Source organism: Mauremys mutica, chromosome 6, assembly GCF_020497125.1.
Source record: "Mauremys mutica isolate MM-2020 ecotype Southern chromosome 6, ASM2049712v1, whole genome shotgun sequence".
Lineage (NCBI taxonomy): Eukaryota > Metazoa > Chordata > Testudines > Geoemydidae > Mauremys > Mauremys mutica.
In genome coordinates this window covers 62,270,554-62,283,971 of record NC_059077.1, presented here as the reverse complement: position 1 = coordinate 62,283,971, position 13,418 = coordinate 62,270,554, and the positions used below count along the sequence as shown (strand labels likewise).

Below are 13,418 nucleotides of genomic sequence, written 5' to 3'. Positions count from 1 at the left end.
CCTCTAAATTGAGTGTAGAGTCGCTTGTTTTTCTAGGCCTTGCCAATACATATGGGGAAATGGACAAACAGGCAAAATTATTCTCATTTACTCAGTTTACCAAACAAATTCTTTACAGTTAAAGAATGAGAGAAAAGGGAAGCTGATTTTTAAAAATAAAAATTTAAAAAATTAAAAAATTAAAAAATTAAAAATCTCTTAAATACGTTCCTTGGGAATTCTTTCTTTCTTTAAAAATTTGCTTCAGAATATTGCTGCTATGACATATTTTGGACTTTTCTGGAATAGACTATAATATTTGTTTGAAAACAGATAATTTTGTTTAAACAAACAAAATATTGGGATAAAAGATAAATGGCACAAGTTAAGGATCTGTCTGAGGAGGTAGTATGCTGTCAAAGGGATGTCACAAAACCTGGTGACTGAGCAACAAAATGGCAGACAAAATTTAGAGTTAATAAATGCAAAGTAATGCACATTGGAAAACATAATCCCTACTATATACACAAAATGAAGGGGTCTATATTAGCTGTTAGCACTGAAGAAAGAGAACTTGAAGTGATTGTGGATAGTTCTCTGAAAACATCCATTCAATGTGCAGCAGCAATTAAAAAAGCTAACAGAATGTTAGGAACCATTAGGAAAGGGATAGATAATAAGAAAATATCACAATGTCACTATATAAATCCATGGTACACCCATACCTTGAATACTGTGTACAGTTCTGATCACCCCATCTCAAAAAAGATATATTAGTATTAGAAAAGTACAAAGACGGGTAACAAAAATGATTAGTGGTACAGAACAGCTTCTATACAAGGAAAGATTTAAAAGACTGGGGGTACGTCTACACTACGGGATGATTCTGATTTTACATAAACCGGTTTAGTAAAACAGATTGTATAAAATCGAGTGCACACGGCCACACTAAGCACATTAATTCGGTGGTGTGCGTCCACGGTCCGAGGCTAGCATCGATTTCTGGAGCGTTGCACTGTGGGTAGCTATTCCGTAGCTATCCCATAGTTCCCGCAGTCTCCCCTGTCCCTTGGAATTCTGGGTTGAGATCCCAGTGCCTGACGGGGCAAAAATCATTGTTGCGGGTGGTTTTGGGTAAATGTCGTCAGTCACTCCTTCCTCTGGGAAAGCAATGGCAGACAATCATTTTGCGCCCTTTTCCCCTGGATTGCCCTGGCAGACGCCATAGCATGGCAACCATGGAGCCTGTTTTGCCTTTTGTCACTGTCACCGTATGTGTACTAGATGCCGCTGACAGAGGCGATTCAGCAGCGCTACACAGCAGCATTCATTTGCTTTTGCATGATAGCAGAGATGGTTATCAGCCGTTCTGTACCATCTGCTTCCATTGTAAATTAACAATGAGATGATGGTTACCAGTCCTTCTGTACTGTACTCTCTGCTGCTATCATGGGTGCCCCTGGCTGAGGTCGGCCGGGGGCGCAAAAGACAAAAATGGGAATGACTCCCCGAGTCAATCCCTCCTTTATGGTATCTAAAAATAGAATCAGTCTTGCCTAGAGTATGGGGCAAGTGTACTAGAGAACCAGTGTATCAGGGAACCAGAGAGCACAGCTGCTCCGTGTCAGATCCCGCAGAAATGATGAGCTGCATGCCATTCACAGGGGGTGCCCCTGCAACAACCCCACCTGTTGCTTCCCTCCTCCCCCAGCCTTCCTGGGCTACCGTTGCAGTGTCCCCCCATTTGTGTGATGAAGTAATAAAGAATGCAGAAATAAGAAACAGTGACTTGTTAGTGAGATAAAATGAGGGGAAGGCAGCCTCCAGCTGCTATGATAGTCCAGACAGGACATTAAGCAGTGTGGGGGAGAGGAGCCCAGCATCCCGCGGCTATGATAGTCCAGGCAGAACAGAATCTTTTCTTTACACATGAAGGGTGGGGGCTGATGGAGCTCAGCCCCCTGTTGCTATGATGAAGACGGTTACCAGCCGTTCTGTACCATCTACTGGGAAGTAGTAGCACTCATGGGCTGATGATGAGGACGGATACCAGTCCTTCTGTACTGCACCATCTGCCACAAGGCTGATGATGACGATGGATATCAGTCATATTGTACCATCAGCCACCAAGAAGGGGGGACGAGGATGCTACAGTTCAGTGCCGCAGCATCGCATCTACCAGCAGCATTCAGTACACATAGGGTGACATTTAAAAGAGTAAAGAGACAATTTTTTCCCTTTTCCTTCTGGGGGTGGGGTGGGGGGGTAAATTGACGAGCTATGCCCTGAACCACCCCGGACAATGTGTTTGACCCTACAGGCATTGGGAGCTCAGCCAAGAATGCAAATGCTTTTCGGAGACTGCAGGAACTGTGGGATAGCTTGAGTCCTCAGTCCCCCCTCCCTCCCTCCATGAGCGTCCATTTGATTCTTTGGCTTTCCGTTACGCTTGTCACGCAGCAGTGTGCTGAGTCCCTGCTGTGGCCTCTGTCTGGAGATTTTTTTAAAATGCTTTGGAATTTCATCTTCTGTAACGGAGCTCTGATAGAACAGATTTGTCTGCCCATACAGCGATCACATCCGTACGGTCCAAGCTGGAGCTCTTTTTGGATTTGGAACTGCATCGCCACCCGTGCTGATCGGAGCTCCACGCTGGGCAAACAGGAAATGATATTCAAAAGTTCGCGGGTCTTTTCTTGTCTACCTGGCCACTGCATCCGAGTTCAGATTGCTGTCCAGAGCGGTCACAGTGGTGCACTGTGGGATACCGCCCGGAGTCCAATACCGTCGATTTGCGGCCACACTAACCCTAATCCGATATGGTAATACCGATATTAGCGCTACTCCTCTCGTTGGGGAGGAGTACAGAAACCGGTTTAAAGAGCCCTTTATATCGATATAATGGGCCTCTTAGTGTGGACGGGTGCGGCGTTAAATCGGTTTAACGCTCCTAAAATCGGTTTAAACGCGTAGTGTAGACCAGGCCTTGGGCTGTTCAGCTTGGAAAAGAGACTACTGAATAGAGATATGAGAGAGGTCTATAAAATCTTGATGGATGTGGAGAAAGTGAATCAGGAAGTGTTATTTACCCCTTCACATGATACAAGAACCAAGTGTCACCCAATGAAATTAATAGGCAGCAGGTTTAAAACAAACAAAAGGAAGTATTTCTTCACATAACACACAGTCAACCTGTGGAACTTGTTGCTAGGGGATGTTGTGAAGGCCAAAAGTATAACTGGGTTCAAAAAAGAATTAGATAAATTTATTAAGGATAGGTCCATCAATGGCTGTTACGGTCAGGGACACAACCCTATGCTCTGGGGGTTCGTAAATTTCTGACTGCCAGAAGCTGAGGCTGGATGACAGCGGATGGATCACTAACTGCCCTAGTTCTGTTTGTTCCCTCTGGAGCCTCTGGCACCAGCTACTGTCATAAAATAGATACTGGACTAGATAGACCATTGGTCTGACCCAGTATGGTCATTCTTATGTTCTTATGTCTGCATTGTTTATGCCCTTCAGATGAATGTTTTGCAAATGTCTCATTGTTAGTGAGTGCATTCTGTAATTAAAAGGAGAGAGAGAGGTAGCAAATCACAGAAAGGAACTCAGACAAGTGTTAAAATTTCCACTCCTGTGATGTCTGAAAACACTGCAAGCTTGATTCTCCTAATATTTAGAAAGAAGACAAACTTTGTATTCTATCTCTACTTTCTATGGGTGTCTGAGTTTGACATCAGGGATGTGATATGCGTGGAGTTGGAACCTGATGGTACAATAAAGATATCCTGATGACAGGATAAAGATATGGTTTAGATAAAAGACCTCAATTTTATCCTTGCTCTAGATGCTAATATTATCTACTTCTACTATCATTAAAACCTGAGCTAAAATGTCATGTGACAAAGAGCACATTCTGTGATATGGCTTTTGGGACTCATGCCTCAAAGAGAGATGTCTGCTGACAGGGGCCTCTGAGACACCAATATGCTATTTATGTCTGATGTTTCCTCACCGGGAAAATTCACAGTCTGGCTCTATGCACCCATTAGCAATATCTTTGTTACTGGGGACCCAGATCTAGTATGGACAGCAGAAAGGTTACTTCAGGGCACAGCATTTTGCAGAAACAAATTGTCAGTGATAATAATCATTCATATTTTTCCAGTAGCAGTAGTGACTAAAATCAAAATACATCCATGTTTGCATGTTGAGAGTCAATCTGCTGTAGTCTTTTTAATTCTCCCACATATGATTTTTATAGGGGCTCAAGGAAAATTCAGTAAATTGAAATGTTTTTACAAAACAGTGTCAAAATTATCTTGACACATAGCAAGTTCTTTAAATATAGAGGACTGATTCATACTGTTAAATTTAAGTGTACACCAGCTGTTTCCTGGATAAATTCCTGTTCATGGGGTAGAGGGGTGTTTAACTCACCCAAGAAAACTCCCCATGGTCTGAATTTTGGCTTAACAGCAGTATTTCCAACATCAACTGTCACCATAAAAAGATGCAGCCTTAACAGCAAACATTTTGCAAATGAAAATGTGTCATAGTCATAGCTTTCAAGGTTTTTTTAGGGATTGCTGTCTGTCCTGGTGCTGCTTAGAAGTTCCATCTGTGTAATAAGGATTTCAGGTCTTTGGGGGGTAAATACATGCATGAGCTGATAGCATCAAGGTATTGTATGATTATTGTAAAATAGTATCATAGCATAGCATAGGAGAATCTGATCATGAACATGTATTTTCAGCTAGCCTAGCAGTCTAACATCACTTTTGAGCAATTCCCATCAGCCAATTAAGGAGCAGGTGGGAGGGCAGGGAAGTGCACATGGGGCACATATCCAGTACCCCATAGCCTGGAGGATGGTTGAGACAGAAGTTGTGGCAATCCAGGAGGACCCCTACATGCATAGAAAAAATTCCCAAGGAACGTATTTAAGAGATTAAAAGCTAAAGTTTCACAGGAGCTTCCTAAGATGCACCCACAACATTTCTGTGTGAACTAACATTTGTGCACACAAATCTGGATTTGGACTTAGAAGTGTCCCCTTCAGGTATATATATATATGCAGTTACCAGCTTTTCCCCTCAAATGTAGGCTTTGCAACCTCATTGAGGTACACGTGAAAAATGTGCAGGCCTAACTTCAGGGGCTTCTTTGGAAACTGGGTCCTGAAGGTACAGTGCTGTCTCCAGTACAAAATGAGTTCAGATTTTTTTTTCTGTTCATTCCTTGTTTTACATTTCTACAAGGAAGGAGGATACACTTTTTAGTTTAGTTTAATTGTTATTTCCATTTCTTCTCCACTCTTAAATATTTGTAATGAAAAATTTCAGGCCCTGATATCTTGACCCTCTTGGTTGGATCAGACATTAGCCGCTGCCCCAACACTCCCAGGCCAACATGTCGAGGATATTTGCACAAGCGAACTCACTCAGGGATACTGAAGGGCTGGAGGAAGAGATGGTTTGTGCTGAAACATGATGGCTGCCTTCACTACTACAAACACAAGAAGGTAAGGAGAAGAGGGTGTGATGAGAAAGCAAACAGTGGCATAGTTTACAACGGAGAGGTGCAGCAGTGTTGTACTCAGACATGTAATGGAAGTGTGCTCAGATATATTCACTTCTAATGCCGAGGACTGCTATCACCTGGATGGGTATTTTTTGCATAGATGTTAACAGGAGGCTCCCTCACTTCAAGCTCATGGCCAAATTCTACCTTTGTTTACACCCATGCAACTCCTTTGAAGACATTACTTCAAGAATAGCAATGTTAGGCTTTGGTGGATTCTAATTCTATCTTGTGGTTAGGGTTCTACAGTGTGTTATGAACCAAGACAGAGCACAGGCTCAGAGAGACATTAAGTGAGGTGGTAATTTTAGAAGTGCAGGAGCTCTAGACCCACCTACTGAGATAAATATTTTTAAATTTAGCCATGAGCATGAGACTTCTGCACATAAGTGCAAAATTGTGGAGGCGCCAGCCACAGCAAGGCTGGGATGTACAGGTACTGCACAAGATTTATGTCACAGTTAGCACTAACCTCCCCAAAAAGAAAGCCAGATGGTGCCCCATAAGGGATAATATTTGAACTGGCCAAAAATTCTCTCAAGACTTCCACCGCAATGTGGACCTCTGTACGCACTCTTACATGCTGTCTCTTAATGGCATAATCTAGGCGTAAATCAGCAGACTGGCAAGATGATGGCTTACTGTTTGTGTCAAATATAAATATATGAGTGCTTCTAAGTTTCTTCTTCTTTGTAATTATATGAAGAGATTAAAAATCTTTAACATAAATTACAGTTTTCCTTTAAATCTGCTTACCCTGAGCACCACCATAACAGAAGTTCTATATTTTAAATACTGCTGGACAGTTCCTAAAGGTTCCAATGGTTGCATTTCAACCTGTATCCAGCAGATGGAGTATTTTGATAACGGATATTTTTCAGAGTTGCTATGCCTAGAAGAGCAGCTGAATTCATCTGTTACACAATCCTATTATAGCACAATTTGCAAGGCGCTTTAGTAGGTGTTGCATATAATGACGAGTTACCAGTCCCTTCCCTTATGTAACTTTGCAACAAAGTTACTTAAGCAGAAAGTTATGCTTCCAAAATTAAATATACTGATTTCTAAGTGTGTCTATTTTTGGTCTTTTATAGTAAAACACTTCATAGCTTATTAAAAAGACACACGTCAATTAGCTCAAGCATTAGTTTCCCCACTTTTAAAGCAAAATTAAATGCAGGAAGACATGAGGGTCAAATTCAGGGCTAGAGCCTTAGCTCTGTGGAGCTATGCTGAGTTACACCAGCTGAGAATCTATCCATCCCTCACTCTGGAGTAAACCCAACTCTCAGGGCGGTCTCTAGGCCAAATAACATAAATGATAGTGTCAGCTGGCCAGAAAATATTTGTAAGTAGATGCAAGGGATAAATCAGAGTAATTTGCAGTGACTTGGCAGTCAATGGATGTGCAACGTAAGTGTAATGTATACAGTAAGGGGTGCAATGAGAGGCATAGCAGGCAGAAAATAATAGTAAGATGCAATATACAGCAAGCCCCACTCTCTAACATACAACCTCCTTTCAGTTGCTTTTCCTATTACTACCATTTCTCCCCTCTCCAGTGCACCCTCTCTCAGATGTATGTTACACACCTCCTGAATGATAAATCACTGGAGCACTACTGACATAAAACTGGAATGAAGCAGGGATGAATTAAACTCTTCATGTTCTCAGTTGTTCCTAATGTTCTCAAATATTTTATAAAATGTCCTTTACATAGAACTAATATGTCAGCTTCAGACAGATAAGCAATCACCCAGAAACTGTGGTCCCTTTTGCAGCATTCTAACTTGTGCCCACAGTATAGAACTTTTAGGAACAGGAAAAAGCCTACTGCTCCAAACTCATATATGCTTTTAATTGGTCTATCGTAATTGTATCTTCTTGTGTAGGTGGTTTTTTCTCTTGCATAATTGCCACCCTTAATCCGGTTTTTCTAAGGAAACAAATCTAGCTCCATTTTGTACTAATTTATGCTTTAGGCTTCAACAGTCTTCTCTGGGAACTTATTCTAGGGCCTGTGCCAGCTTCCACCAACATAGTCCTGGCATAGGCCCTTGTAATGGAAAGTCAATTCATGGGAGTAGGAATGCAGCAGCACATAGCACCAGAACCCCTCAGCCACCAGCCAAAAAATGTACACTGCAGGCCAGGGAAGGCGTATTGCCAAAGCAGTTGGGGATGGAGAGATGCTATGAATCAGCACATCTCCTCAGCTGCCTCCACTAGCTAGCAGAACTCCCATAGAGCCCCAAGTGGAAGAAATACCACCTACATTGAATTCTCCTGGTGGACATTGGTCCCAGTGCAGTTTGCACCTTCATGTGGTAACGTCTGACAGCAGATATTTATTATGCTTTTGCATAAAGAATTTGAATTACTCCAACGTAAACTGGTGTGACTCAGAACAGATTTTGGTACTGTATATCTAGGTTTATAATGGAGTTTGTGCACTGGACTAAAATGCCCCTTTACAGTAGTTGTAACATTTAGTTAGCACTCAGGAGGTAGATTGGTCAGAGATGAGCTGTCATCTCAGCTTGACTCTGCTCAGGCCTCTGTTGGGCATGCTTAACACAAGTATTAGCATATTAACTCTACGTTATCTTATTTGCATAGCCACAGCTACTATTAGGGTTGCCAACTTTCTTCACACAAACCTGAACATCCTTGCCCTGCCCCCTGCCCCGCCTCTCGTCTGAGGCCCCGCCCCTGCCCCACCCCTTCTCCTAGGCCCCGCTCATTTTCACTGGGCTGGCTCAGGGGGCTGGGGTGCAGGAGGGGGTGAGGGCTCTGGCTGGGGGTGTGGGCTATGGGATGGGGCCAGGGATGAGGTATTTGGGGTGTAGGAGGGGGCTCTGGGCTGGGGGTGGAGCCAAGGGGTTTGGAGTATGGGAGGGAGCTCCAGGCTGAGGCAGGGGGTTGGGGTGTGGGAGGAGGTACGGGCTCTGGGCTGGGGGTGCGGGTTTTGGGGTGGGGCCAGAAATGAGGGGTTCAGGGTGCAGGAGAGGTCTCTGGGCTGGGGCAGGGGTTGGGATGCAGTGGTGTGAGGGCACTGGGTGGGGGTGCAGGCTCTGATGTGGGCCTAGGGATGAGGGTTGTGGGGTAAAGGAGGGTTCCAGGTTGGGATCGAGGAGTTTGGAGGGTGGGAGGGAGATTAGGGCTGGGGCAGGGGGTTGGGGTGCCAAGGGACTCAGGGGTGCAGGCTCCAGATGGCGCTTTCCATGTCACCCCTCTGGCTTCTACATGGAGGCAGGGCCAGGCAGCTCTGCACGCTGCCCCATCCACAGGTGCTGCTCCCACAGCTCCCATTGGCTGCAGTTCCCAGGCTGATTCTATGCCTAGGAGCTGGAGTGGGGACATGCCGGCTGCTTCCTGGGAGCCGCACAGCATAGATGCTAGCAGGGAGCCTGCTACCGGGCAGTCAACCGGACAGTCAACGGCCTAGTCAGTGGTGCTGACCGGAGCCGCCAGGATCTTTTCAACCGGGTGTTCCAGACACCTGGTCACCCTAGTTACAATAGTAACTTGATACCTGTCCTTGCAGTAGCAGAAGATGTTGCATGTCTACTTTATTGTTTAGCCATTTTTTACATTAATATTAGGCCTAGATAGAAAATGGAAGTAATTTCTGTGGAAATTTATCCTTTTCGAGGGGTGGGGGGAAATCAAAATATTATGATTCAGAAATGCTGTGGTGGTACCTCCTGCTTCCATTTGAATAGGTTAGGCTTCAGGATTGGACTACATCTCCCATAATGCACCACAGTCTCTCATCTTGTTGAGCAGAGGCAATATATAACCTGAGTCCCTGGCTATGGTGCATAATGGAAGATATAGTTCAGCTGAGGAGCACAGCCCATAGAGGAGAATGGAGACATGAGGAAACCAAACTACAACTCCCATGAGGTACCATGGTAGCATATTCAAACTGAAATATTTTGGTGTTCAGGTATTCTTTTTTTGACCAAAAAAAAAATAAAAAAAATCCATTGAAAGCAGGCACTTGTTGCAAAAAAAAATATCATTTTTCAAAATTTTCACCATAGATACAAGAGCTCACATTCAAAACACAAGTATAAGATGATGAGAAGATTTAGTTGAGGATGTTCCTGCTTTGAGCAGGGGGTTGGACTAGATGACCTCCTGAGGTCTCTTCCAACCATAATCTTCTGTGATTCTATGCTTCTAAGAAAAAAGGATGGGCTTCCTGAAATATCTGGAGCAGAGTTTATTTTTATTTTCACTGAAAATTCATATTTGAAACTGATCATATTCAGAGTCAACCACCCACTCTTTGCTGCCACCACTCTAGAAAGAATTCATTTCTCTATTCAGGACTGATTAACTTCTGGTAGTTACACTAAGGGAGCAACAACCTTCAGTCACCATCCTTATGAAGTTTGCATATAAAGTAGGATTCTCGGTGAAGAAAGTTGAACAAACCTCACAGAGAGTGAGGGGGGAAACTTCAAAAAAGGGTCTGAGTCCAGGTTTATTTTTTGTAGCTTGGATAATCATTTGAACAATCCCAGCCTTGGAAGGTCTTCCAGCCCTCCTCCCCACAAAACTCCTTTCCCCAAGAGGCAATGGCTCCTCCTATGTGATCCTGCTTTCTTGGTCGTGAGCTATAGCAGCCTGCTACCCCCTCTGACAATTGCAGGGAGAGCCTTCTGTACCTTCTTTCTCCTGGCATTGTCAATAGGCAACCTGATAGGCCTTTTTCTCCACCTCCACTGAGATTCCTATCAAACACTAACCAACTAGTAATGGTTACACTAGAGGGCAATTAGAGCTAGCAGACTTTATTTAATTATTAATTAAAAAAAAAACTTCTAAATGATTCTGACCCATCAAACTGTATACATAGCTCACCTATGTAACTGCATGATCTTATTTTGTTATCCCTCTCATGAGCCCCTGTTCTTTTGTTATCCTTGCTTCTTGCATAATAGATTCTTACCTTGTGGGAGAAGGGTGTCAAGCTATGTGTTTGTACAACTGCTAGCACAATGGGGCCTCTCTCCTGACTGGGGTCTCCAGAAGCCATCACTATACAAATAATAATAATAATAATCTAGCGGGGAAGGTAACAGCATGGTAGGCCCTCTCTAGCTCTTGGGAGAGGGAGGATGTCTTCCCGCCCCATTGCCCTGTCAGTCAATGACCTGTAGGCCAGAAGGGACAATTGTGACCATCTAATCAGACCCCCAGTGTAACACAACCCATAGAACTTCCCCAAAATAATCTCTAGAGCATATTTTTTAGAAAAACATCCAATCTTGATTTAAAAATTTTCAGTGATGGATAATCCACTACAACCGTTGGTAAATTGTTTGAATGGTTAATTACCCTCAGTCATAAACTGATGCCTTATTTTCAGTCTGAATTTGTCTGGCTTCAATTTACAGCCATTAGCTCACGTTATACTCTGCAAGACTGAAGAGTTCATTATTAAATATTTCTTTCCCATGTAGATATTTAGAGACTGTAATCAAGTCACCCCTTAACCTGCTCTTTGTTAAGATAAATAGATTGAGTTCCTTGAGTCTATCAGTATAAGGCAGGTTTTCTAATCCCTTAATCATTCTAGAGGCTCTTCTCTGAACCCTCTCCAATTTATCAACATCCTTCTTGAACTGTGTCTCTTGAACTCTTGAACAGTATTCCACACCAGTGCCAAATACAGCAGTAAAATAACCTCTCTACTCCTACTTGAGATTCCCCTGTTTATGCATCCCAGGATCACATTAGCTCTTTTGGCCACAGAATCAAATTGAGAGTTCATGTTCAGCTGATGATCCACCACAACTACCAAATCTTTTTCAGAGTCACTGCTTTCCAGTATAGACCCTCCCACCCTGCTTCCAGGAATGGCTAGTAGGCCCCTTTTGCATCTTCTGGGGTGGGCTTATAGACTGACTCCACTTTAGTCCAGTTGAGGGGAATCCAGAAATATCTCAGCCTTCCTCCAATGATTTCTTCTGGCCTCAAACAAAGAAAGTATCAAACCATATCAAAACCTTCACCAGGATTGAACTGAGTTATGTACTATTATTGGGTTACAGTTGTTTTTTTTTATGTGGAGAGTTTCTTATTTCGTCCAAACCAGTTCACCCATCTCTACCCTTTGGAACTAAAGAAACTGTAGTCATGGCTTCTACACAGTCTTCTTTTCTCACTCAACCAGCTACTCAGTACTCCTTGGGAGCTCCACCAGGTAGAGTTCTAACTAACATGAGCTAGTGACAAGAAAGTGTACCTCATTCTTACTGTCATTTGTATTTGACCACATAAAGACTCCATATTTTTCCTCTAACCACCTGATTTATTTTAAAGAATGTTGCCTTTTTCACAACCCTCCCTGCCTTGTTTATTGCCTCAAAGAAAACGCTTATCTGAATAATCCAAACCTTATGTTTAGATGGTAGGCTCTTTGGGACAGGAAACATGCTTTTATCTGTGGGATCTGAATAAGGGTGTGTAAATCTAGAGCATCACATGAATGTTTTGTATTAATAATTATTATTCATCTTCTTACCTTAGCAGTCTTCGTACCATAGAGACACATGCTGCATCAGTTCATACAGTTCTTGACAACCATCAGCTCTCCCTCTTTTTCTTTACTCCAAAGAACACCTTAAAGTACAATGTTGTAATACTTATTTATTTAAACTATTTTTAAACACCTAAAAAACATGAATCCCTCTCAACTGCTTCTTGTGGTCTGATGGTCCTTTGAAGAGCTCTTAACATAGGTACCTTTTCAATCTGGTCTTCCTAATAATGCACTTCTTCACTTTTTGATAGATCCAGTTTCTAAATGAAGTCAGTGGGATCTGAATAAGGCCTTTTGGCAGTGTAATTTCTTCTGGGTATTATTTCTGCCAGGAGAAGGGAAGAACAATAGATAGATCTGGCTCATCCCTCTCTCTTTTCCGAGAGAATTACAAATTATGCTCTCATTTTTACTCAAGAGTTATATGTCCATGTCAACTATAAGATAAAGCATGAAACGTTATGTCCTCAGCCTCAGCTCACTGATGAAGACAGATTCTTCTACTTAGTGGATGTAAGAATTCTTTAAAATAATACACAGAGGACAAAAGTACTTTCTGGGGCCTATTTGCATATCTCCTTCCAACAAATTAGTTGGATTTACCAATTTCTAAGTATAGTTAGGGCCAGGTTCTGATCACAAAAATATAAGTTTTACATTGATGTAATTCCTCTCACCTCAACTAGTTTACTCCAGATTTACAGCAGGGTAAGTGAGAAGAGAATCGGATCCTCTGTTTACACCAGATGGGGTACAGATTGCATTGTTGAGCTCAGCTCTTGTTTTAGTTCATATCAGCAAACACTGATGTCCTCCTTCAGCTCTATTTTACAGGCATCTGGGTCAAATACTGAAGTTATCCAACCGGAAATTTGCTTTTCCATCCTACAGAATTTTTTTTTTTTAAAAACCAGTTAAACTAATTGCCCTGATGTTCATGCAGTTGTTTATTTAATAATTTGCCCATATGGTTGTTGTTGAAGACTTATTCTCGCCTATCACACATTTGTGAAATGATATGTATTGCAATAGATTTCAGTCACATTGCCTGCAAGGCCATTTTGTCTTCCCTTCAGAGAGATGTCACTGGCCTACATTCTGCAAGCAATTATGTATATGAGTAGCTTTATACAAGTGGTGATCTCATTGGATTCAGCAGGGACTATTCATGGGCATGTTTGCAGTATCAGGGTCAGAGTAGGAACATTGGGCCAGATGCTCAGCATAAATTGCTGCAGCTCCATTGGCTTCAATGGAGTTATAATTATTTATGCTGAGAACCTGATCCATTGCT

General features: G+C 42.6%; 1 protein-coding gene across 1 annotated transcript in view; it reads left to right on the top strand.

Moving 5' to 3' along the window:
• The window catches only part of LOC123372975, a 52,478-nt gene that overhangs the window by 23,121 nt on the left and 15,939 nt on the right, over window positions 1-13,418 (top strand). The window contains exon 6 of the mRNA XM_045021686.1: window positions 5,328-5,506. Coding sequence (XP_044877621.1) covers window positions 5,328-5,506 — 179 coding nt within the window. The remainder of the gene's footprint in view (window positions 1-5,327; window positions 5,507-13,418) is intronic.